General features: G+C 41.5%; 1 protein-coding gene and 1 long non-coding RNA gene across 2 annotated transcripts; both read right to left on the bottom strand.

Moving 5' to 3' along the window:
* Positions 1-8,004: 8,004 nt before the first annotated feature.
* Positions 8,005-12,937, bottom strand: LOC123426567. Its single transcript, XR_006622275.1, has 2 exons — positions 12,237-12,937; positions 8,005-8,645 (listed from the first exon to the last, which is right to left on the bottom strand). It is a non-coding gene; the product is annotated as an uncharacterized LOC123426567 (long non-coding RNA).
* Positions 12,938-17,368: 4,431 nt separating this feature from the next.
* On the bottom strand, positions 17,369-23,709 carry LOC123426566 (uncharacterized protein At2g33490-like). The gene is made up of 11 exons (XM_045110422.1): positions 23,378-23,709; positions 22,017-22,089; positions 21,813-21,890; positions 21,382-21,443; positions 21,183-21,251; positions 20,951-20,979; positions 20,668-20,875; positions 20,355-20,570; positions 19,652-19,705; positions 18,013-18,985; positions 17,369-17,518 (listed from the first exon to the last, which is right to left on the bottom strand). The coding sequence occupies exons 1-11, from the start codon at positions 23,489-23,491 to the stop codon at positions 17,508-17,510; spliced, it is 1,887 nt and encodes a 628-aa protein (XP_044966357.1). The 5' UTR covers positions 23,492-23,709; the 3' UTR covers positions 17,369-17,507.
* Positions 23,710-26,926: the final 3,217 nt, after the last annotated feature.

Raw genomic sequence — 26,926 nt, 5'->3', positions numbered from 1 at the left:
AAGCGGCAGTCCCACAAGTAAGTGGTACTATCATCATTACCTCGTATCTTTTGGCACCAATATCATGAACATGTGTAACACTACGATCGAGATTCAATAAACCATTGAAGGTGATTATTCAAGCAAATAGAGTAACCATTATTCTCTTTAAATGAATAATCATATTGCAATAAACACCATCCAATCATGTTCATGCTTAACACAAGCACCAAATAACAATTATTTAGGTTTAACACCAATCCCGATGGTAGAGGGAGCGTGCGACGTTTGATCATATCAACCTTGGAAACACTCCCAACACGTAACGTCACCTCGCCTTTAGCTAGTCTCCGTTTATGTCGTAGCTTTCATTTCGTATTACTAATCACTTAGCAACCGAACCGGTATCCAATACCCTCGTGCTACTAGGAGTACTAGTAAAGTACACATCAACATCATGTATATCAAATATACTTCTTTCGACTTTTGCCAGCCTTCTTATCTACCAAGTATATAGAGTTGCTCCGCCTCAGTGACTGTTCCCCTCATAACAGAAGCACTTAGTCCCGGGCTTGGGTTTAATCTGGGGTCTCTTCATTAGTGCAGCAACTGCTTTGTCGTTTCACGAAGTATCCCTTCTAGCCCTTGCCTTTCTCGAAACTTAGTGGTTTTACTAACCATCAACTATTGATGCTCCTTCTTGATTTCTACTTTCGCAGTGTCAAACATCGTGAATCGCTCAAGGATCATTGTATCTATCCTTTATATGTTATAGTTCATCACGAAGCTCTCACAGCTTGGTGGCAATGACTTGGGAGAACCATCACTATCTTACCTGGAAGATCAACTCCCACTTGATTCAAGCGATTGTCGTACTCAGATAATCTGAGCACACGCTCAACGATTGAGCTTTTCTCCTTTACTTCGTGGACAAAGAATCTTGTCGGAGGTCTCATACCTCTTAACAAGCGCACAAGCATGAAATCACAATTTCATCTCTTTAGAACATCTCTTATGTTCCGTGACGTTTCAAAACGTCTTCGGCGCCTTGCTTCTAAGCCATTAAGTATTTTGTACTGAACTATCGTGTAGTCATCAGAAACGTGTATGTCGGATGTTCACAACATCTACACAAGACGCTCGAGGTGCAGCACACCGAGTGGTGCATTAAGGACATAAGCCTTCTACGCAGCAACGAGGACAATCCTCGGTTTTACAGACTCAGTCTGCAAAGTTTGCTACTATCAACTTTCAACTAAATTTTCTCTAGGAACATATAAAAACAGTAGAGCTATAGCGCAAGCTACATCGTAATTCGCAAAGACCATTAGACTATGTTCATGACAATTAGTTCAATTAATCATATTACTTAAGAACTCCCACTCAAAAAGTACATCTCTCTAGTCATTTGAGTGGTCCATGATCCAAATCCACTATCTCAAGTCCGATCATCACGTGAGTCGAGAATAGTTTCAGTGGTAAGCATCTCTATGCTAATCATATCAACTATACGATTCATGCTCGACCTTTCGGTCTCATGTGTTCCGAGGCCATGTCTGGACATGCTAGGATCGTCAAGCTTAACCCGCGTGTTCTGCGTGTGCAACTGTTTTGCAGCCGTTGTATGTGAACGTTGAGTCTATCACACCCGATCATCACGTGGTGTCTCGAAACGAAGAACTGTCGCAACGGTGCACAGTCGGGGAGAACACAATTTCGTCTTGAAATTTTAGTGAGAGATCACCTCATAATGCTACCATCGTTCTAAGCAAGATAAGGTGCATAAAGGATTAACATCACATGCAATTCATAAGTGACATGATATGGCCATCATCATGTGCTTCTTGATCTCCATCACCAAAGCACTGGCACGATCTTCTTGTCACCGGAGTCACACCATGATCTCCATCATCATGATCTCCATCAACGTGTCGCCATCGGGGTTGTCGTGCTACTCATGCTATTACTACTAAAGCTACGTCCTAGCAATATAGTAAACGCATCTGCAAGCACAAACGTTAGTTTAAAGACAACCCTATGGCTCCTGCCGGTTGCCGTACCATCGACGTGCAAGTTGATATTTCCTATTACAACATGAGCATCTCATACATCCAATATATCACATCACATCGTTGACCATATCACATCACAAGCATACCCTGCAAAAACAAGTTTAGACGTCCTCTAATTGTTGTTGCATGTTTTACGTGGTGACCATGGGTATCTAGTAGGATCGCATCTTACTTACGCAAAAAGCACAACGGAGATATATGAATTGCTATTTAACCTCATCCAAGGACCTCCTCGGTCAAATCCGATTCAACTAAAGTTGGAGAAACCGACACTCGCCGGTCATCTTTGAGCAACGGAGTTACTCGTAGCGATGAAACCAGTCTCTCGTAAGCGTACGAGTAATGTCGGTCCGAGCCGCTTCGATCCAACAATACCGCGGAATCAAGAAAAGACTAAGGAGGGCAGCAAAACGCACATCACCGCCCACAAAAACTTTTGTGTTCTACTCGAGAAGACATCTACGCATGAACCTAGCTCATGATGCCACTGATGGGAACGTCGCATGGGAAACAAAAATTTTCCTACGCGCACGAAGACCTATCATGGTGATGTCCATCTACGAGAGGGGATTTCCAATCTACGTACCCTTGTAGATCACACAGCAGAAGCGTTAAGAAACACGGTTGATGTAGTGGAACGTCCTCACGTCCCTCGATCCACCCCGCGAATCGTCCCGCGATCCGTCCCACGATCCGCTCCGATCTAGTGCCGAACGGACGGCACCTCCGCGTTCAGCACACGTACAGCTCGACGATGATCTCGGCCTTCTTGATCCAGTAAGAGAGACGGAGAGGTAGATGATTTCTCCGGCAGCGTGACGGCGCTCCGGAGGTTGGTGGTAATCTAATCTCAGCAGGGCTCCGCCCGAGCTCCACAGAAACGCGATCTAGAGGAAAAACCGTGGAGGTATGTGGTCGGGCTGCCGTGGCAAAAGTTGTCTCAAATCAGCCCTAATACCCCAGTATATATAGGAGGGAGGGAGGGGAGGAGGCAGCCTCAAACCCTCAAGGTTTGGCCGAAATTTTAGGTGGAGGAGTCCTACTCCAATCCTACTTGGAGTAGGATTCCACCTTCCCACTTGGAAACTCTTGCCACCTTGTGTTTTTCCCTTCTCAAACCTTATGGGCCTTAGTGGGAACTTATTCCAGCCCACTAGGAGCTAGTTTATCTCTTCCCATAGCCCATGAGACCCCTTGGGGCGTGACACCCCTCTCGATGGTCCCTGGCACCCCTCCCGGCACTCCCGGTACACTACCGATGAGCCCGAAATTTTTCCGGTAATGCACGCAAACTTTCCGGTAACCAAATGAGGTCATCCTATATATCAATCTTCGTCTCCGGACCATTCCGGAAACCCTCATGATGTCCGTGATCCCATCCAGGACTCCGAACAATAGTCGGTAACCAACCATATAACTCAAATACGCATAAAACATCGTCGAACCTTAAGTGTGCAGACCCTACGGGTTCGAGAACTATGTAGACATGACCCGAGGGACTCCTCGGTCAATATCCAATAGCGGGACCTGGATGCCCATATTGGATCCTACATATTCCGAAGATCTTTATCGGTTGAACCTCAGTGCCAAGGATTCATATAATCCCGTATGTCATTCCCTTTGTCCTTCGGTATGTTACTTGCCCGAGATTCGATCGTCGGTATCCGCATACCTATTTCAATCTCGTTTACCGGCAAGTCTCTTTACTCGTTCCGTAATACAAGATCCCTGTGACTTACACTAAGTCACATTGCTTGCAAGGCTTGTGTGTGATGTTGTATTACCGAGTGGGCCCCGAGATACCTCTCCGTCACACGGAGTGACAAATCCCAGTCTCGATCCATACTAACTCAACGAACACCTTCGGAGATACCTGTAGAGCATCTTTATAGTCACCCAGTTACGTTGCGATGTTTGATACACACAAAGCATTCCTCCGGTGTCAGTGAGTTATATGATCTCGTGCTCATAGGAACAAATACTTGACACGCAGAAAACAGTAGCAACAAAATGACACGATCAACATGCTACATCTATTAGTTTGGGTCTAGTCCATCACATGATTATCCTAATGATGTGATCCCGTTATCAAGTGACAACACTTGCCTATGGTCAGGAAACCTTGACCATCTTTGATCAACGAGCTAGTCAACTAGAGGCTTACTAGGGACAGTGTTTTGTCTATGTATCCACACATGCACTGTGTTTCCAATCAATACAATTATAGCATGGATAATAAACGATTATCATGAACAAAGAAATATAATAATAACTAATTTATTATTGCCTCTAGGGCATATTTCCAACAAGATGAACATCACCATGATATGTCTTCGTGTGCGTAGGAAATTTTGTGTTTTCCATGCAACGTTCCCCAACATCTCTCTCTCTATCTCCCTCCCTCCCTCCCTCTCTCTCTGTCTTGATCTTCAATACAATTATCATCACATCTTTGCTTTGATCTATCCGATGTAATTCTATTGTGCGGTTTGTTTGTTGGGAGTCGATGAATTCTGGGTTTATGTTCAAATTATTCATGATAAATATATGAGTCTTATCTGAATTCTAATTATGATTATTATTTCCATGATTATCATAGCTTCGTAAATATCTTCGATCTATTGAAATAGTTTGGCCGACTAGATTGTTATTTCTTCAGTGAGAAGGGTGCGTTGTAGTGGGTTAAATCTGACGAGTTTCTATATCCTACTGATGGAAGGGCACAAGATACGTCTTTGTATTGTTTCCATTAAGGATAAAACAATGGGGTTAATTCATATTGATTGAGTTCTCTTTGTGTACATGATGTCATCGTTCTCCAAGTATTACTCTATTTCTCATGAACTTAATACGTAGACAGGCAAGCATAGAAGCGCTCTTGAAGTGGAGTAATAGTAATAGGTGCAGGCAGGAGTAGGCCTATTTGCTTATGGACGTGATGCCTAGATACATATGATCATTGTCGCGAATATCACATAACTATGCGCTTTTCTATCAATTGCCCAATAGTAATTTGTTTACCCATCGTGTGCCTACTACATGGGAGATGCCATTAGGGAAAACTACGGGCCCCGAGTTCACTTATAAGTTTACAAACACTACAATTCCTCGCTGCCTTTATTTACTTTTTACTTTGCAACTTCTATCTACACACTTTACTTGCTTGCAAATAACGAGTCAAAGGGGATTGACAACCCTCTTGCCCGTGTTGGGTGCAAGTGTTTGTTTATTTTGTGTGGAGTCGATGGAGATGGGGGGTTGGTTGTTAATCATATTGGTTCGATAAACCTTGGTTCTCTATCGAGGGAAATACTTATCTATATTGTGCTGCATCACCCATTCCTCTTCACGGAAAACCCAACGGATATCACAAGCATCAGAGGTCAACATGAGTACTAAATGATTCAGAGAAAGTAGCTACTATCTCAGAGTCAAGTCCATATTTTGCACTGAGCATATGAAAAGCTTTAGTATTCATAAAAGATCTAACACAATCAAACTCAAGATTTATACCTGCCCATTACCTTTGTCAATTTTCCAATCTTCAGAGTTGTGTTTGGTTCTTTCCAAAATATCCCATCTGAATTTAATAGTTCTCCTCATAAAGGATCCGGTAGAAGAACTATTGAGCATTAATTGATCATCATGAGAAAGTGGAGCATAAAAATTTTGTATAATTATTTCTCTTGAGAGCTCATGATTGGGGCATGCATGCATCACAAATTAAAGCCTCCCCCAAGCTTGAGCGGTACTTTATATATATTGGGACCTAGGTGCCCCAAACAGTTTACCTAGGTGAGGAATAGTTATATATAGGGTCGCGCTATTCGTCACCCTAGATGAGGAATAGTTATTCTTCACCCCCTCCTATTTTAACATCAATGCACCGTATTTTTACGCCCCGTAAATTTTATTTTACTTCACATCCAAAAAGGAAACGTAAGAAAATACATAATCACCGTAAAATTATTTTATGTTATGTAAATTTATGAACGTAAAATTATAGTGTAAAATATACATAAAAACAAATTTCAGGTCTTGTGACCCATAATTTTGATTTTTTTATGTCAAATGTTACGTTGTGAATCAATATGAATTTAACTATTTGTATATCATATGTAATTTATGTATGAAACAATCGTAAAATAACCTCAGGTGAAGAATAACTTATTCTACACCCTCGATGATGAATAGTGTTACTATATATATATATATATATATATATATTCATCACCCAGGGTGCAGAATAGTTTATTCTTCACCCGAGATAATCTTACGATCAATTTACAATAAATTATATTTGGAATACAAATAGTTACATTTATATTGAATCACTATGTAAAAATTGACAAAAGAAAACCAAAAATATAGGTCACAAGACCAGAAAATGTTTAAGTTGTTGTATTTTTTGCAATTTTTTTGTATGTTTGTAATTTTACGTGACATGTAATATTTTTATGTTGATTATATTTTTTACGGTCTCTTCTTATGTATAAAATAAGACAAAATTTGTAGAACGTAAAATTACGGTGCATTGATGTTAAAATAGAAGGGGGTGAAGAATAACTATTCCTCGCCCAGGGTGACGAATAGCGCGACCACGGAGAGAGAGAGATACAGAGAGAGATCACGATGAACCAGATGCATAGGATAAAAACTCTGGTGAAATTCCAGCTTCAATTGATTCGAGTCCCATGTTCTAGCATCATCCAATATCATATACCATATCTATGCCTTTCCCTCCAAACTAAGGGACGACCTTCATCTTAACTCCATTCTCGGATAAACCTGCATGCTTAAATAATACCCCATCCATAAACTAATATAAGAGCGTTTAGATTACTAAAATAGTGTTCTAAATGCTCTTATATTAGTTTACGGAGGGAGTACACAAATTTCATCTATACAGATCAAGTGCATATCAAGATGTATTGTTCCATCTCTTACATAAGTATTAGCTACCAGTTCCTCTAACATACCCAAAGAATTTCATAATATATATTTTCAGTATGTTCAGTAGGTTGAGGAGAGGCTCTTGCCACTTCTGGTCGAGGTGAAGATACCCCGGACAAGTCCCTCAAAGGATTATCCTCTGTAGTAATAAGCGGCGGCAAATTTCAGCACGCAGCAAAAATGTTTCCTTACCAAAGGCGCTTCACTCCTCGGCAACGGTGCCAGAAAAGGGCCTTGATGACCCCACAAGTATAGGTGATCAATAGTAGTCCTTTTGATAAGTAAGAGTGTCGTACCCAACAAGGAGTAGAAGGAAATGACAAGTGGTTTTGAGCAAGATAATCTCTGCAAGCACTGAAAGTACTAATAATAGATAGTTTTGTACTAAGGCAAGTCGTAGCAAGTAACAAGTAACAATTGTAACAAAGGTGAAGCAAGGTGGCCCAATCCTTTTTATAGCAAAGGGAAAGCCCTAAAGTTCACTTATAGAAAGTAAAGTGCTCTCGAGGACACATGGGAATTATCGTCTCCTCACGTTCATCATGTTTAGTTGATTCACATTCGGTACTTTGATAATTTGATGTGTTTGTGGAACAGTGCTAGGGTGTTGTTCTTACTTGAACAAGCAATCCTCTTACGATTACCCCCTCTCGCAAGCATCCGCAACTACGAAAGAAGAATTAAGATAAATATAACCATAGCATGAAACATATGGATCCAAATCATCCCTTTAGGAATAACACATAAACTAGAGTTTAAACTCCTCTCACTCTCGCAACCCATCATATACTTATTACCCCCTAATGCTTCCCCTTATGACCAAATATGATGAAGTTTCATGTAGTCAACGTTCACATGACACCACTAAAGGAAGAGAAACATACACATAATCAAAATATCAAACGAATACCAACTTCACATGATTACTTACAACAAGACATCTCCCATGTCCTCAAGAACGAAAGTAACTACTCACAAATCATCATCATGTTCAATATCATAGGTGTAATGAATATGATTATGGATATGAACGTATAATATTCCACCAATTAAACCAACTAGCATCAACTACGAGATGTAATCAATAGTACTAGCGACTCACACATACAAATTTGAGGTTTGGGAGACAAAGATTGTATACAAGATATGAACTAGGGTTTGAGATGAGATGGTGCTGCTGAAGATATTGACGAAGATTGGTCCTCCCACGATGGAGGAAGCATTGGTGATGACGACAGCTTAGATTTCCCCTCCCAAAGGGAAGTTTCCCCGACGGAATCGCTCCGTCGGAGAGCAGAAGTACTCCTGGCCAGGTTCCGCTTCGAGACGATGGCGCTTCATCTCGAAAGTAATCTTAAGATTTTTTTTCTAGGGAAAATGAATTCATATATGAGAATATGGGCATCGAGGCCTGCTAGGGGGGCCACGAGCTCCGGGGCGCACCCTGGGGTTTAGGGCGTGCCCTAGGCTCGTGGCCTCCTGGTGGGTCCCCTTCTCGTATTTATTTTGCTAATTTTTTTATATATTTCAAAACCATTCTCCGTAAAAAAATTAGGTCATTTGGAGTTCCAGAGAATATCCCACTCTTGTGTAGCCTGGTCCATAATTCCTTTTGGCAGCAATCTCCCTCTTTGTATGAATCTTGCAAAATAAGAGAGAAAAGGAATTAGGATTGCATCATAAAGTGAAATGATGACTCAAAACATAATAAATATCAATAGGAAAACATGAGGTAAATTGGACGTATCACGGAGATCACATAGATACTATTATAGTAAGAAGTAAAATTAAATTAAATAAATTATAGTAAGGTATTTAGGGTTTAGTAAATATGTTGAATAGATTTTGGGGCCATAGTTTTCAATAGATGCATCTCTCTCAAGAACATACTTTTCACAAGAGGTATTAGGAGTGGTTTGTTAGGGAGGTCTATGTGATCTCTCCCAGCTAACCGGCACAGAACCCTGAGGGATCTTAGCGACGTAGCGGATGGGGAGCACTCTCAAGCTGGTTGTAATGGGGCGTATCATGCATATGATACTACATTCGTAGTGCATAGTATCATATCTTAGTATCATAGATAGTTCATTTATTGCCATGCATGACACATAGTAGTCCATCATTTAATACGATACGGTATCATGATATGATACTCAACTTTCTCTTTCTTCATTTAATCCTACGTCACCTCATCAAAATTACCTAGTTGGCATGCATGATACTATCTATGATACTCCCATTACGACCAGGCTCATTTCTTGGGTCTTTGCGGGGGGCGAGATGATTGTTGCAACAAAATGGCCAAAAAGCTTTGTTGCATCGTGTTTTGGGTTGGGAGGTCCACATATTAGACGGCCGAGGGAAGCCATACGGGTGGCTCGAACCCCCACCGACCACAATCTCGGCGCCTACCTTTCTTCTAATACAATGACTACTACTTAAATGCATGTTGGAGAGAAAATGATTTCAGGTATGACCTATGAAGCTTGCTTAGAACATATATCTTACTAGACAAATGACGCGCGCGTTGGTGGGAAATTCATAAGAACGCGTTTGGTTTCCCGCATAAGGTTCATGACCCAAACTTTGAAGCACCCCCAAGCCAGGCCCAAGAGCTATGCTCGAATCGACAGTTTCTCTAGAGTCAGGCCCGAGCGATGCACAACGAACGCACATGGATGTGACCCTTGCACGAGAGGAGGCCGAAGGGATATGAGTTGGGTATGTGCTTCTTCTTCTTCTAATTTCCTTTCTTCCTTCTCCCCTCTAATCTACACAATGGTGCTTCGATTCGAGATAAGCTCTACACAAAAAAGATACACATGAATGTTACGGTACCACGATCGGTTTGTAGTTTCGCCGATTGTAAATGCTTAATTTTGTGTTCATATTTGAAGCTATTTTGGACCAATTTTATCAATTTCATCGCGCGCATGGTCGGCCATTTAAAATTTCCTTTGACCGGCAACTTCATCACGCAGTTTTACACGACATTCGTGTTATAACTTTTTTGTTTTGATGATCTTACTGCATTGAGGCCGTCATTATGCGCACATGGTAGTTCTTCTCCGCTGTCCTCTATCTCAAAGTCCTCATATTCGTCCCTTTCAACACCGGTGTCGTTCCTCTTGACCTCCTTGCCCACATTCTACTACAATGGAGCCGTTTTTACGTCGGTCATCTTGGCCTCCTCACTCTCGTCCTACTACACCGACGCTATCATGGCGCAGGCACTGCATTTCTCCTACCCTATCCACTGTCTCCATGCAGACTTTCTCTGTGGTGACGAGGCTAGTAACTACTTCGTCACGTTGCCGACGAGGCCGCTCGCGCACGACTCCTGAACGTGGTATAGGACGTGGCACCACGACCACCGTCCGCCGCAGTTGACATGGTCCAACACGCATTATAGTTCTCCTCCCCATCCTTTGCCTCAGCACTCCTCCGCAGGGACTTTCCATGAGGCGACGACGCTAGCAACTAGTTCGACGTGGTGCCGCCGGCAGGAACGCTCGTCCGGGACTTCGCGTTCGACATGTTGGACGCAGCGTCGCAGTCGTCGTCCATCGTAGTCGCCATGGCCCGACACACACTGCATTTCTCATCCTCCGTCCTCTGCCTCAACGCTCCTCCGCACGGACTTTCACTGTGGTGGCGACGCTGGCAACTAGTTCGCCGCGGCGCCGGCAGTAATGCTCGCCCGAGACTCCATGCTCGTCGTGTCGGACGCGGCGCCGCGATCACTGTCCATCGCAGTCGCGAGGCATGGTATAACTATGTATATTAAGTGTAAGTGTTAGCTCGTAATCATATCCCGCATATACAACCAAATACTGTGTAGTTGCGAGAGCCGAGCCAATGCAGATAACCAAACGCTATGCCCAAATTGCTTCCCTAATTTGAGAGGCCTATATCCAGGCAATCAAACAATGTACAGATGTTAGTTTTTCGCTTGTATTTCGTCAACCAGCCTCCGATGAGCCAGGCTTCGTTGAACCAGGCTGCATTAAAACGGCTGCCAAATACACCCTAATATGTGTAGTCGAGACATGGGCACATGTACCTCTATAGAGATTTTGGAAAAATGCACAAGGTCTGCTACAAGTTTCATTACATTGAGATGCAACAAAAAAGAAAAGGATGACATCTAACGCAAAAAAGTGGAGTAAATGATGCGAGCAGGTAATCCTGATGAAATATGTAGAGGTTCTGTAAAACATAATATAAAATAAGTACGAATTACTAATATTATTTATTTATATATTTATTTTTGCTATGAAACAAGTACAAATCATGCCATCACCAAAACTGAAAGTGCTGACATGACACACGGTGACTTGCACATTGGTATACATGCACAGATTAATTTAGGGTTTGATAAAAAAAAAGTACTATCCCCTTTGCATGGTCTGCCTACCTGAACATATAAGAAATCTGAACATAACTTACGTTCTATCATCTATGCATAAGCTGTACCATGAAGAACGGATAAGAAAGCATAAGTATTACTCACGTTGCTTTAGGACTAGTTCTTTTGGTAGCTTTTTTGGGTTTCTAGAATAAGCTGCCCCCTACCCAGCTTATTCTAGAAGCCCAACTAAAAATATTTTTTTAAAGCCTAGCAATCAAGACTTAATTAGTAGGTTTCTAAAAGAATATATTTGATTGGGCTTCTAGAATAAGCAGGGTAGGTGGCAGCTTATTTCAGTTTATTCTAGAAGCTACGAAAAGAACTGGCCCTTACCCGAGTCTGGAATTAATAGGAGACGATGATAGTTTTTAAAACCCACTTAAAATGTAAGAGTAGGGTACTGCATCCTGCTTAGTGGAGAGGCTCTCAACATCTAGATCGAACGAGTATTATGGTCTGAGCTAGCATATCCAACGACTATAATTACTGTGATGATTTGGCTCGCTGTGAGAGAAGAAAAATACACTCACGCTCTTATACTATAGGACAGATGGAGTAGCAATTAGCGACCGCTAGTGGGGATTGCCTATGTAAAATATATAGATTACTGTTCTTTACGACATCTACAATTCTCTGGGGTACCGTAGATAGCAGGGGCAGATGCATTGAAGCATTGCAATGCGCAACTATTGCAATGCCTATCGACTATCGTAGGCAGATTAGCAAAGCCAAGGCTTATTACGCACACATATTCTATACGTACTTTGAAAACAAGAACTACAGGCCATATCTATTCATGAATAACCACTGAATCATATTACCTGTCAGCTGCAATTCAAACAGTCCTGAGAACCTGAGATAGATATGGCAGAGAATGAGAAGGAGAGGCCTTCCATGACAGACAAGAGCTGCTCAGGCTAGCCAAGGTGACCGCCTATCATGGAACTCATCTGAAACCATCCATGTAATAACCGGGGCTTCTGAAAGAGCATATAGGCAAGTCATCCTTGGCTACCAGATGAAGCAGGCTCTGGCCCTCATGCAAAGCCCCTCTTCTCCCTAGCTTCTTCCTACCGGAGGTGACAGCATTGCGGCTTATGTTTCGCGCTATTTATAGCGAAAATGCGGGAGCCAGGATGCTAACTTATCAGTTTGCCACCGTCCGCAACCTCTACAGATACCGGTCACTGATCGTTGACGCATATATATTTCGTGGCACTCGAATATATTCTGTTCGATCACTAGGCTAAGGGGGGAAGGATACAGTCATACAGAGGCTGAGGTCCACTGGGCATGAACATTTTCAGTTTAATAGCGAGAGGTGCACACACTTGCAGAACAATACCGACACAACAGTTATCATTCTGATTTTCCATTTCCAATAAAACAGAAAGTATGCCGTGGTTCACACAATCCAAAGCAAATCTTGATATATTCCCTCTTGGATATGTAGTATCATTCTGGAGAAGAGTTCATCTACCTTGCAGACTACCTTATGCTTTTGCGATGTGGGGAAGAGGAGAGGGCGTCGTCCACGTCTATTTAAAGTTATTTATTCCCTACAGTTTGGGTTTGGGTAACTCATACTCCCTCAGCCTACCAAAACTATAAATATTTCGGTACAGAGGGAGTACTAAGAAGGCATGTCAAACTAGATAAACGCAACCTTTTATCTGTGGTGGTAATAGAAAGTCAGTCTAGGATGTACAGAGATTAGGGGTAAATACTCTTGCTACTCTCAAGGTTTCTTCTGTTCACATTCAGGCAATTTGTGTCGACAATCAAATGCCTGGTGCATGAAAGTTGCACTTCGCTTTCTGAAACCGTTTTCCTCCTTTCAGAACGCATCTTGGCCTTACCAAGTTGGTAAGGGGCAGTTGACTTCATACAACTTTCTGCCATTCCTAATCTTCTACGTGTCAGTCAAAAACGATAGCGTGCCCTTATTCTTGCAACGGGACGGAGAGAAGAACCAAAGTCTTTGGATGAAGAATATCAGAACTTTTGATGGCTGCCATGGCTTCATGCATGGGAAAGTTCCTTTTCTAGAGCCAACGATATCATGAAGCGAAAAGTTGGGCTTGGATTTCTCTTTCAAAGCTTTCCAAGAGTACAGTGTAGATTCATTTTCTACATCTAGCATACAAGTAGATCACTCACGTGAAATCTTTGTGAAATTAACAAAGATTTCATGAACCAGAGATTTTAGAAAACTGGTTAACAGTGATACTAAATAGAAACAACATAAAAAACCGTTTGTCGGTAAGATTCTGCGTGTTGGTTTCTGTCGAACTTCACAATGTTTATAAGAAAAAAATCAATAGCTACAATACCTAATGCTCCCTCCATCTCAAAATTCTTGTCTTAGGTTTTTTTTAGAAATGGATGTATGTAAATACCAAAACATGACTAAATACATTCATATTTAGACAAACCTAAGACAAATTTTGGGGCGGAGGGAGTATGTATCATATGAAAATATATTTCAGAATGAATCTAGCAGTATTGATTTAGTAATATATATGATCATTAAATTTTCTATAAAACTTGGTCAAATTTTACATATTTGACTTTATAAAAGAATAATAAGCACTATTTTTTTATTAAATATGCACTGTATTTTGGGCCGGAGGGAGTATGTAACAGGCTATATTGTGTGTGCTTGCAAATATTTGCGTGAAAATTTGACATTTTGGAATGCAAAATATCAAGAGAACAAGAATTAGAACACCATATTTTCTTCAAACAGGAGCTTAAGCCCCCCATCCTTTGCATCGTTGTGATGCAACATATATTTTATTAAATATTAAGCAAAATTACAGGATATGACAACAAGACCTATGACTTAGTCAACCTCTACGCCATTGTTTCATTGTCCAAGGAGAGAAATCATGTCCACGGGTGGTCGTCGAGATCAGAGACCAAGGAGATCTCCTAGATTGTTCGGCTAGGGGTTAAAATTCCAACCAGTTTCCTACTCTTGGTTTGTGTGCTTTTGTTGTATATCGAGAGGTCTGCTGCTTACAACGAGCACATTGAGCTCTTAAACGTTGTCTTTCTCACCTTTTGTCGGACGGCCTTTTGTCGTTCCTTATATAGCTTGGAAGAAAAAACCTTCCTCAACCCGTGTGAGCGACTGGGATGGGGTGGACCCCTTTGCACATCGCTCACACGAAGGACCATCATGATGCCATTGGGTGGGTAGCGGTAGGCAGAGGACTCCCATGTCGTCGCCTTGTTGTACCCCTACAATACCTTGGCTTCCGTTGTCAACAGAATGTAGTTGGAAGGTTTTGCCGTCCTTGGCCATAGCCTAAGTCAAACATGCCCATCCTCAAACATCCCATTCGGCTCATGGCCGGCCTGGTCATGCAAGGTGATGATAAGGGTCACACCACCCTTGTCATCACTGTTCTTCTGGGTACGACCCTTGCGGCCACGTTAGTTGGCCAATAAAATATATCAGCCGTCCCAGAAAACCCATGGGGGCGGGGTCGCCAACCCCGCCCCACCAAGCACTTGTACCCAAATGGTGGGTGAGGACCCACCACATAACCCCCATCCCCAGGGGAGGGACGATGGTGTCGAAAGCATCTGGGGACTACCGCCAGGTGACCATGAACACTAGATTCGTAGTGCCTCCTTGTAGCGCCTACTAAGGCTGGCCATAGTGGGGAGTATCATATAGTAGTATTATGCATATGATACTATTGTATGATACTACGTTCATAGTGCATAGTATCATAGATAGCCTCATTTATTGACATGCATGACACATAGTAGCATAGCATTTAACATGTTGCAGTATCTACCTATGTTACTCAAACTCTCTCTCTCTTCTTTAATTGTCTGCCACATCAGCATGTTTGCTAGTCCCAAGTACATGATACTACCTAAGTTACTCCCACTATGGCCAGCCTAACGCACATTGCCAGGATACGAGGATGAACCGTCTTACTTTATCCGGAGGGGGGGGGGCTGTTTTTCGTATCACTGACAGTAGCCCTCGACCTTGCCAGCTGGTGATGATTCCGAGGAGACACACCATATTGATGGGCCAAAAACCCTTTGATGGGTCATCGTCAAACTATGGGCACAGAAACCGCAGATGAGCCTCGACCAAGATGGGCCCCAAAGTGGAATTATGAGGGCTCTACCCCATCAGCCGATCACGCGAGCAATGGAGGCGAGCCCAACCATTAACCACGAGGCCATCGCTTGTGCCTTCCTGCCTATAAAGAGCGAGGCTTCACACTGTCTGACCGCAGCCAAAGCCTCTCCCGCCTGTGAGGTCACTTCAAAAAGGAAGAAGAGCCCATTGCACAAATTCTAGTAGAGGATCACAATTATGGTTGTCCAAATCCTAGTTGTAATCCATGTTGAACTCTAATAGGAAAACCATCCATTGTCGCGGTGGAGAAGCAAGAGGTCTTGCAGCCAATGATAAACGGGTCACACATGTGATTTCTTCCTTGTCAATCCACTCCCTCCCTTCTTTTACAGGATGTGTATAGCATATCTCCTGGCTTCACAGTTCTACAACTCCAAGCTTGTTTCACCTAACCATTTCTCCTCTTTTCTGTTGTGCGGTATCCCGATTGCCTTTTTTCTCTCTATTTGTTAAGCCTTGGGTCCACCATACAGAAAACAAAAATTATCACGTTAGCAGCACTAATCCATGTTTATTTCTCTGTTTTGGTTGTAGAATGTTGCTACCATACCACACAAAGCAACTGATAAAAAAAACAGACTGTTGCACCAGAAGAAACTCAAAGGCGTTGCAGTGGCTCCCTCAGCTGCGTGGTCTCCTTCTCGGGAAGATCAATGTTGATGCTCGATTCGATCCTGCTACCCATGAGACAGACGTTAGGTGTGGTGCTGCACAACTGTAGAGGTGAAGTGTTGCTAGCAGCGTCTGTTCTGGGCGATAGCAGTCAAAGTGCCGAAGTGACTGAGAGCCTGGCATGAATGGAAGGGACAAGACCGTCTCTTTTTTTTGTACACGATACAAAGGCAGGCAAGACAGTTTTCTGAACTTGCTGACATGCATTGCATCCTGGAGTCGAACTGCTCCAATGTCGCCCGCTCGTTGATTCAAGGCAGTCAGAATAGGTCGGCATGCTTCCGGTACCAAGAGTGGAGGCTCTCTTCGCGCTTCATAGATGTCCGCTTTCAGCATGTCCCGAATCAAGGCTTGGGGCATAAAGATTCCACTGATCCGTCAAAGGGGTCCCAACCCCTGGATAGGGTAATACATCTAAGAAATTATTTCATCCAACGTACCCCCCGGATGCGGGAATAGCAACATGAACTAAATGTCATGTCCAAGCCAAAGAACTTACCTGGGGGGTTTGGATGTTGGATGCACCTCCCCTTATTTTTCAGCTCCTTTTGAAGGATTGTAAGGATAATCCTACCAATTAATGGAAGTCCTTTGATTCACATTTTTTTGGCTCAAAGCTATACCTAACCTTTGACTCACAACCCCCAATAGAAGACTTTGAATGGAAACGACGCGTCCCATTTCTAGTCTAGCTCCATCATGTGCTATTTTTTTTTAAAAAAAAACACGAATTCAGCTCAGGACGAGCGGACCATTAGTACTATGTTAGGAGAGCAACAAATCATTATCATGTATTTATAATTAGCACAAATACAGCTTTGATATAATTATGTCAGCACAGATTTATTTTTAGTAGACTGCATAGTTGTGAAGTGAAGTTCTTAGAAAACTGCAAAATATATCCGCTGATTAAAAGAACAATATGTTAATCATTCAAGTTTTATATCATCCCGCTCTCGGAAAAATGGAATCTCCGTGCAAACAAGGACAATGGTGGACAGATACACCTAAATCCAATAAATACTTCAGATATGCAAGCCATGGAGTAAAAAAATCCAATAAGTAGGCAAATAAATACGCCAAGGATAGAAATCTTTCATAATAAGTGAATGAAGGTAAAATATTGCTATCTTTATTTCACCCTTTTGTTTCACAAAATACACCAAAGACTATTGAAGAAAACCAAGAATGCAAACTACTTACGTACAAAATTGCCTACAATTATAAACAGGTTTGGATGTGTGAGTGCTCACGAGGTTTCTGCAATCAAAGGATAGAATATAGTTAGACATGGCATTTTACATTATGTAGTAGCATTTGCGCAGTAAAGATTGAATATATATGAATATTGGAATCTTGCAAAAAGATAACGAGTGGATTGCATTTTATTCACATGTGAATTATAGTACTGCCACCGTCCCATATAATTGTCGCTCAAACAGATGTATTTAAATGTATTTCAGTGCTAGATACATCCGTTTGAGCGACAATTAATATGTGATGGAGGGAGTATGATCTAGATACTTTCCCCAAAAGTACTCATAATGTCATGACCAAAACCAATGAAACCATTGAAAAGAGCAGATATCTAAAAATGGAAAGCATATCACAATGAGATAATCGAAAACAATAATGGAGTAAAACCAACACTGAAGGCATAGTTCAGAACATAAATCTATGGTGAGGTTTAAACATAAAATTATTATTTACAGATAAATTTGCGTGAAACCAATTATTTAGCAGTAGAAACTTACCCTTTATCCTTCTGGTGTCTATAGTTGTTTCTGCTATTGATTTGCGTGAAACATCTGCCAAAGATATAGGTGTTAGTGGGGGCGAGGAAACTTCGCTGCTCTCTCTGCTATGCCTAGACTCCAACAACTTATTCACAGTAATAATAGGTGTTCTTTGGCTATTTGAAGGTATAGAATAGCTGCGAGTCATGGCAGCAGGTGGTCGTGGAAGCGGTGATGCTGTATTTGACGGTGGGGAGGCACGGGTTGGTACATTAGGCATTTGCCGCCTTGATATCAAAGGACCAGAATATCCAACCAGACCAGGTCGGAGAGTGTCTAAAGGTGCAGGAGGCCTAGGCAGCTCATGAAGCTCACTAATTCTGGGGGATGTTGTTGGCAGTGAAGTTATCCTAGGGACTTTTGGAGCCACAGATGGAAGAGAACCTGGTCCATGTGATTTTGTTGACATAACACGAGGAGGATAGTTTACTGATGCTCTGTGACCAGCAGCGGAAAACAAGGGTTTGCTTAACCCTGCTTTACTTGGAATTGGGCCAGAAAAAGATTCCCTCTTCATTTTCTTTGAATCTGAAGTGGAGTAGGAATAAACTAATGGTGATGATCTCCTCTCAGTACTTGATGGCATCTTAACAGGCCCGCTGTACAAGGAGCTCGGCTTATAATCTTTCACAAGCGGAGAGGAATGCCACAAATTTGCTGCCACATGTGGTTTACTCTCTGATTTATCTGAATGAGGTGATCTGTTGGTGCCTGCTGAAGTGGAGTTTTTATCATCATCTGGTGTCGGGAGTTTGTAGGAATAATTTGTTCTACTTGAATGTAGTGGGCTGGAGAACATTGGAGAATTCAACTTGCGAAGCCTCACAGATGGATCAAGCACATTATCAGCAAAAATTGGTGCTGATTGAGTAATAAACTCAGGCTTCATTCGAGGAGCTGCAAAATCTGTCTCTATTTGTTTGGCTTGTTCCTGTAAGTGAACAAATGACAATTAGAAGAACTTTAGAACATGCTCAAGATGCTGCATCGTCAGACTTAAATAACAAGAGAGCAGGAGTATAATAATAGTAATAAGAAAACAAACAAGGACTGGAACAAGTGAAGGAAGCAAGGACCAGAAACAAATCCTAATCTGATTATCACACTGTTATTTAAACCCTATATAGCAAGAAAGTACAGATTAGTGTGCTTCATCGAGTGTATGGAGTGACATTTTGTACAGCTATAACTAATAGTTCCCGGTATAGACACACACCACTGACAGGAAAAATGACGGTAATCCGTAGGCTAAAAGTAGATGATGATAGTCAGCTTTGAGCAGGTGGTCTATATAGAATATTTTGAGGAGTCTATATCAGAAATATTTATCACCAGCAAGTGTAAATTTACAAACTGAACGTCACTTCAACCAAAATCTCAATGCCCCAAAACTCTCATATCAAAAAAAGAAGGAAAAAGAACTGATATGGCAGTTAGCTTGATATGGAAACAGATCCACTGCAGGTTAACCTAGACTACCATGTGGCCGCAGAACATACCATTGCTACACGTTTCCTTAAGAGAATGTTTGTAATCAGCATGTAACTCGTTGACAATGGAATGGCAAGGGTAGCCTGACTAGAAGTTGAAGGATTACCTGCTCATGTTCCTTCAGAGGTTTAGTGGGACTCTCCATATTAGACTGATCCAACTACACACAAAACAAATGGTGTTTAGAATAATAGAAAATGTAGATAGGACAGGTATTTTAACATTCTTTGGTTAAAACATGGGAATGGAAAGTCTGGGTGAGCACTGTGATCCATCTGCCCAGGAATGGAATTGAGCTGTGCTGCCGTATATACTCGGGGATCACCCAGCCAGGTATGTGGGATGGCACATAAAAGGAGCACAAGAACGTTAGCTAGAAAGGACAGACTACATCGGAAGTATCGTGTTCCTCTCATTTGGCTCCTCTGCTTCGTATCTCTGATTCTGCTCTCCCGCAAATTCACCTCAGTTAGCCCCAATTTACTACCAAATATCAATGCGGTTTGTAACCAGCTAGGTGGACCATAACAGCAACAATTTTTCAAACCAAAATAGACAAGTCGTTGATATTTAGCGCAAAAGTAGTGTTTAATTTGCTGAACGTTGCCAGGGAATATAGAAATGGAAATTCAACCAATAGGCACTACTAACTGACACTGAAGAAACATAAACTGAGTAGACTATGTGGTCACAACGAACTTGAGTATTGATCAACACAGATAAATTTCATACTGAATACTGATATAACACTAAGGGGTACATGAGTCAAATAACAATTGAATGGACAATTTGGGAAGAGGAGAGCTTACATCCATTGAACTTCTGGAAGCAGGAAAGTTTATCCCGTAGTCAAAACTCAACTCACTGCCCTCACTGTGATTGTCCTGGTAAGAGCTGTAATCATCATTATCAGTGTCATCATCTAGTCCACTGAACTGATAATCAATGTGCTGCTTCTCAGCAACTGCTTTTACATGAGGTTCTAGCGCCTCTAGATACTTCAAGCCTCTCCTGAAAAAACTCAACTGAAAGTTCAAACAATTATGAGATGGTTAATAGTGTATACCATTGTAGGGATCCATATTAAATATTAATAACTCCTGTGAAGAAGAGTTAACGTACCTGAGCAGCATGATGGCGAGCAGCCTGTGTCAAAATACTTAAGAATTGACCTTGCTTCAATGATTTCAAGCGAAATATGAATAATGTTGCATCTTCTTGGTACTCGAGAAAGGATGCTTGCAATTGTTCTGGGGAGAATGTTTCAGTTTTGGGATTCCTTGATCGTCCTTTATCTTTATAGGCTGACCGCATGGTTTCATATTCCTCTCTGAAGCCAAAAAAACATTTTTCAGAACTTGGAGAGAGAAAAGGTAAATGTGTTAAATTCAAGGTAAATTTGTACCTTCTCTGATCACAGTTGTCCTTCATTTCCTGTGTTAGTAAGAATCAAATGAAAGGGACGCGTGTCATGGTTTCATAAATTGAAGTATAAAAGGAATTCAATTAGTTAGTTAGTATTCAGAGATGATGATAACTACAACACAAACACTAAATTGGAATGACATTACAAAACGTGATGGTAGTAATTAATTGTATTAATTAAGTTGAGACAACCACAGTCAAAAAGATCAAACCTCTACAACTTGTAGCTCCTTGAGAAGAGACTCTGAAGGGTTTGTGATTGTATTAATGATATTTGTGCGCTGAAAAATAACAATTACAGGTCAGAGTATTACAGTACATGGAAATTTACATAGGTAGAAAGAACCTGACAGTATGGCAACTTCCAAGACTGTTTCAGTTCAATGTTACTAAGGTAGAAAGAAAATTTACATAGTTATCCACAAACTTTTGTAGTTCAAATTGAGCCTTTCCTAGCATCATCAGCACCCTGCCTGCAGGTAAAAGACCACATGAATAACGCAAGAGGACCACATACTTCTATGACTAAGGAAGTAGACCTCCAAAACAAACAACACAAGAATTTCGCTTTCGATATTCACTGAAATCCGACTATGACCTTGTTCCATAAGAAAACAAATGGACAGATCTAGACTAATCACATGTATAGAAAAAGTAGCATCAGGGGTATTTGTTTTTCATGGAGAATCTGGTAATTTTGACGAAGAAAAAAAATAGTAACATGAAAATATAACAGAGTTAGATTTAAATCAAGAGATATCCTTTGCTGCAAAAACTGCTAAGAATAAGTCCAGGAATGCAAATTTCCATATAATATGTGCTTATACATCCAGACAACTCACCACTGTCATCATCATCGCAATCCAATGCAGTTTTCTCAAGTAAGCAAGTTCCCATTTCTGCCATAGCTTCTGCAAACTCTGTGTACATTTGATCACAATGAATTATGGAAGTACTATTACATGAGCACACAGTCTCTATTAGAGGTTACTTGGGCACTTTTATTTCGTTAAAAATTACTATATCAAAGAAATGTTATAGCATACCATATACACTATTTGTTGTTGCAGCTGCAGCCGAAAGCAAGCTATCATAACAAGTTCTCATTTCCTCCATCTCCTGCAAAATAAGAACCTCACATAAATTGGGTTACAGAAACTGTATTTCCACCAGATTGATAATCTTTGCACCTGCTAATGACAGGTGAACTGTGAACACTATCAAATAGAAGGAAAAACCATTCTGACAGGAGTTTGGCAGCCTGGATCCATTAGATCATGTTGTACAAAAGCTAAGGTTTAGCCCACTTCATATAGATATTTGAAGATTTGATCCTACCAAGGGCAGAGTAGACAGGCAAATAGTACTACATCATCAACAGCTTTGAGATCCACTTCTTGCTAACAACATGCCCCATCGGCAAATGAAAAATGGCAGTCATGGCCTTCTAGCGAAACGAACCGGCATCCAAAAACAAACCCTCCTACATTTAACATTGGCATGCTTAAATCTTCTCCTTCATTATCGCCACGTGCAAAAGCGTCAACTTTTCATTCTTATACCAAAAAATCAAAAAGTAAAACTGAATGAAATAAAGGACTTCTTCAGATTAATCAGAGCACTGCACTCATCCCCCTTACTGCTCTACAACTCTAGCCATGACTAAAATCCCGTAGTCCCTTTCAAGCATCTATCAACACTTCAGTCACTTTCATCTAAGTTGGACTGACTACATTGCTGTTGAAATGGAAGATGCCGATATGACTCAGCAGCCAGTACTCCCTAAATATAAAAGATTTTTTATACTAATCTTGAACATATATATAATCAGCAGCAAACACTAACATATCTTGATATATAAGAATCATCAGCCATGTTTATCGCATATAAAAAATTACTCCACTAATGACTTTGAATTGCTGACCCAAGACTCGTTCCAGATAGCACCTTTCTCCAATAAAAGTTTCCTGCCATAGACTTTGACCAGCAGAGCCAAGCCACAAAAATCAAACGCGTGTAGCAGCCAGAATAACACAAAAAAACAATCAGTTCTCACAAATTTCACAAACCATTGAAATAAAATATCGTTACAGCGGTCGCATAGAACTGTTGCTTTGTTCATCCTCACGCGTAAAAGAAGAAAGGCAGACGAAGAAAAAAAATGATCTCTCTATCCCTCGCTAGAGTTTAATTCCCTTCGATCTCACATAATCGCTACGAGCAAAAAAATTTCAACGCAGCCAACAAGGACCGATACACACAAAAACTAAAGAGAAACAGCCCGGCAATACCGCAATTTCTCGATCGGCCAAGCCTCGTGATCCAGTTTAAGCGCATATTCCAAACCAGCAGCGCGTAATGATGCCAGGGGAAAAAAATCGTAGTGAGAGTAGGGAGTCGGCGAAACCTGGGCGGCGTCGACGAGGTCGTCGAGCTTGGCGGGCGGCGGGCGTTGGTCCTTCCTCTCCTTGTGGTGATGGGGGAGGGCGAGGCCCCGGAACTTGCGCAATGGCGATTTCATCGTCGAATCCAGAAACTAGCGCCAATTCGTGCCCGGCGATGATTCGAAGAGGGGAGAGGAGGGAGAAAGAGGAGGTTTGTTTCTAGTTTGACAAGATGGATTTCCGAAGACCAGAAATGGAGGAGGGAGAATACGATGTCTTCCTTTATGGAGATGCTACTGGTGTTTTGGGAACGGAAAATAATTGTAAACAATTTGGTCCATGTTTGACCTGACGCAACCAGTTTGACCAAAAAAAGAGAGAATATCCCCACGCACACTAAATGGAAAGATGAGAACAAACTGTAAGGACGCGTTTTGGTATCCAGCGTACAGCCCGACCAGCCCGTTGGATGAAAAAAAAAAGTAAACATTTGTGACCGGTGCGTCGATCGAAGATTCACACCCTCCTTGCTTCTTCCGTTTTCAACACTGTGGCTGCGAGCAATGAAGACGCGCGGCCCTGACGAGGCTGTTTACTACCCCACATCGATGGGGAGCTGCGACGGCGAGCAGCCCCGGCGGCGACGGCGAGCTGCGAAGGCGAGCGGTGACAGCAACCGGCCTTGACGAATGGCGTTCAGCTCCGACGAGGTTGCGGTCTCCCCGTTCCCGCGCGCACGACCACCTAATTTGACGGATGAGCTGCATAACTGCAACGGTGGGACACAACCACAAAACAGGGATGCTGAAACCAACATCGATTTTTGCTACATGTTTCAACTGCCATCACAATTTGCTACAACAGGCATTGCTATCTGCTACCACCGGTGTCACATTTTGCTACATGGCACATGGCTTCATGATTTTTGCTACAACCGGCAACGAATACATCCGACGACATGATTTGTTGCAACGGCCACGACGAAGTTTGTGGTGGCGACGACGGGGTTGTGATTTTTGCTGCAACTAACAGCAGAAAAAGCTACCATTGATACGTCTCCAACGTATCTATAATTTTTTATTATTCCATGTTATTATATTATCTGTTTTGAATGTTTTATATGCATTAATATGCTATTTTAAATTATTTTTAGGAGTAACCTATTAATCTAGAGCCTAGTGTCAGTTTCTGTTTTTTTCATATTCTTGAGTATTGCAGATAAGGAATATTAAACAAGTTCAAACGAAATAAAATCTCTGGAATGATTTTTTTTACCAGAAGAAACCTGCCAGACATGGAGAAGGGGGCAGGAGACCTGCCGGAAGACGACAAGCCTATAGGGCCCCGTGCACGTCTCCTAACCCTAATCTTCATCCTATAATTCCCAAATATTCCCCCAATGCGAGACACAGGCCAAAAAATACTTTTCCTCCGTCGAGAGCCTCTGTTCTCGTGAGATCCAATCTTGAAGCCTTTTCCGGTAAACTGTCGGAGAGGGAATTGATCACGAAGGGCATCTACATCAACTCCATTGCCCCTCTGATGATGCGCGAGTAGTTCACCATAGACCTATGGGTCCACAACTAGTAGCTAGATGGCTTCTTCTCTTTATTTGTTCTTCAATACCATGTTCTTCATGATCTTCATGGAGATCTATCCGATGTAATACTCTTTTGCGGTGTGTTTGTCGAGATCCTATGAATTGTGGGATTATGTTCAGATTATCTATGAATATTATTTGAATCTTCTCTGAATTCTTACATGCATGATTTCATATCTTAACAAGTCTCTTCGAGTTATTGGTTTGGTTTGGCCAACTAGATTGGTAATTCTTACAATGGGAGAAGTGCTTAGTTTTGGGTTCAATCTTGCGGTGTCCTCACCAAGTGACAAAGTAGGGGTAGCGAGGCACGTATTGCATTGTTGCCATCGAGGATAAAAAGTTGGTGTTTTCATCATATTGCTTGAGTTTATCCCTCTACATCATGTCATCTTACTTAATGCATTACTCTGTTCTTCATGAACTTAATACTCTAGACGCAGGCATGAGTCGGTCGATGTGTGGAGTAATAGTAGTAGATGCAGAATTGTTTCGGTCTACTTGACACAGACGTGATGCCTATATGCATAATCATTGTCGTGGGTATCTTCATAATTATTCACTTTTTATCAATTGCTCGACAGTAAGTTGTTCACCCGTCGTATTATTTTCCTTCATGAGAGAAGCCTCTAGTGAAACCTATGGCACCCGAGTCTATTTCCCATATTATACTTTCAGATCTATAAACAAAAAATACTAAAAATATATTGCTGCTATTTATTTACTTTAAGTTCTAGCAACCTTTTATATCCATCTCTATGAGATCTCATCCTTGCAAATAACTGTGAATGGATTGACAACCCCTTTGTAGAGTTGGGTGCAACTGTTTGATTGCTTGTGTAGGTGCTAAGACTGGGGTCTTGCTTATTCCTCCTACTGAATTGATACCTTGGTTCTCAACAAACTGAGGGAAATACTTATCTACTTTGCTACATCACATGTTCCTCTTCAAAGGAAAACCAACGCAAGCTCAAGAAGTAGCAAGAAGGATTTCTAGCGCCGTTGCCGGGGAGGATACATAGCAAGATCAAGCCTACCAAGTACCCAACACAAACTTATCTCTTGCATGTACTTTATTTTCCATTTGCCTCTCGTTTTCCTCTCCCCCACTTCTAAAACGATTTTCAGAAAATACCAAAAAGATTTGCTTTTTTGTTCGCCCTTCTTTCGTTTGCCTTTTTCGTTTGCTTGGGTGTTAGATCGCTTAAACTCATGGCTAGCCTTGCTACTATCGCTAGTATTCCCGAGAATGAAGTTCTTAATTTTAAGCAAAGGGGGGAGAAAACTTAAAAGATGCTTGGTATAGAATTTGCAATGCTCAAAATAGTTCTATTCGTAAGCAATCTACTACCGTTCTCCTTCGCAATTTTTATGTGGGTGTCTCTCCTTGGAATAGATATGTTTTGGATACCATTATGGGAGGAAAATTCTTGGGTAGCCATACCTTTGAATCTTATAATGCTATGACGAATTTGGCAGGTTCACCCCCACTCATGGTTAATGAAACAATCTTAACTTTGGAACATGTGATGCGAAGGCTTGATGCTATTGAAAATAAAATTGCTACCATTGAGCTCATCGAAAACTTGGACAAAAATATTCAAAATCATATTACTCAATATGGATCTAAGGTAGGAGTTACTTTAAAAAACCTAAGGGAAAAGCAACCCAGTTAACGAAAAATTGGATCAAGATTATTCTAGAATTGGAAAGCTAGAGGACATTATTACCAACTTGGGTTCCGCCTTTGCCTCTATTCAAACCACTCAGAAATCTCCCCCTCCTAAGACTGCCAAGTTTGTTCTTGTTCCTAAAAATGAGGGTGAATCCTCAAGAAAAGGTGGTGAAGATCTTAAGATGATAAGTGTTCACCCTAGCTTCATTATTAGGGAACTTATTACTACTAGTGAATTTCTGGATTTCTCGCTTAGGAGTATGATTATTGATAAAACCGAAGGATCTCCTAGGGTTC

The sequence above is a fragment of the Hordeum vulgare genome, chromosome 2H (assembly GCF_904849725.1).
Source record: "Hordeum vulgare subsp. vulgare chromosome 2H, MorexV3_pseudomolecules_assembly, whole genome shotgun sequence".
Classification (NCBI taxonomy): domain Eukaryota; kingdom Viridiplantae; phylum Streptophyta; class Magnoliopsida; order Poales; family Poaceae; genus Hordeum; species Hordeum vulgare.
Note: the sequence above shows the minus strand (reverse complement) of the source record. Positions and strands in the feature narration are given on the sequence as shown.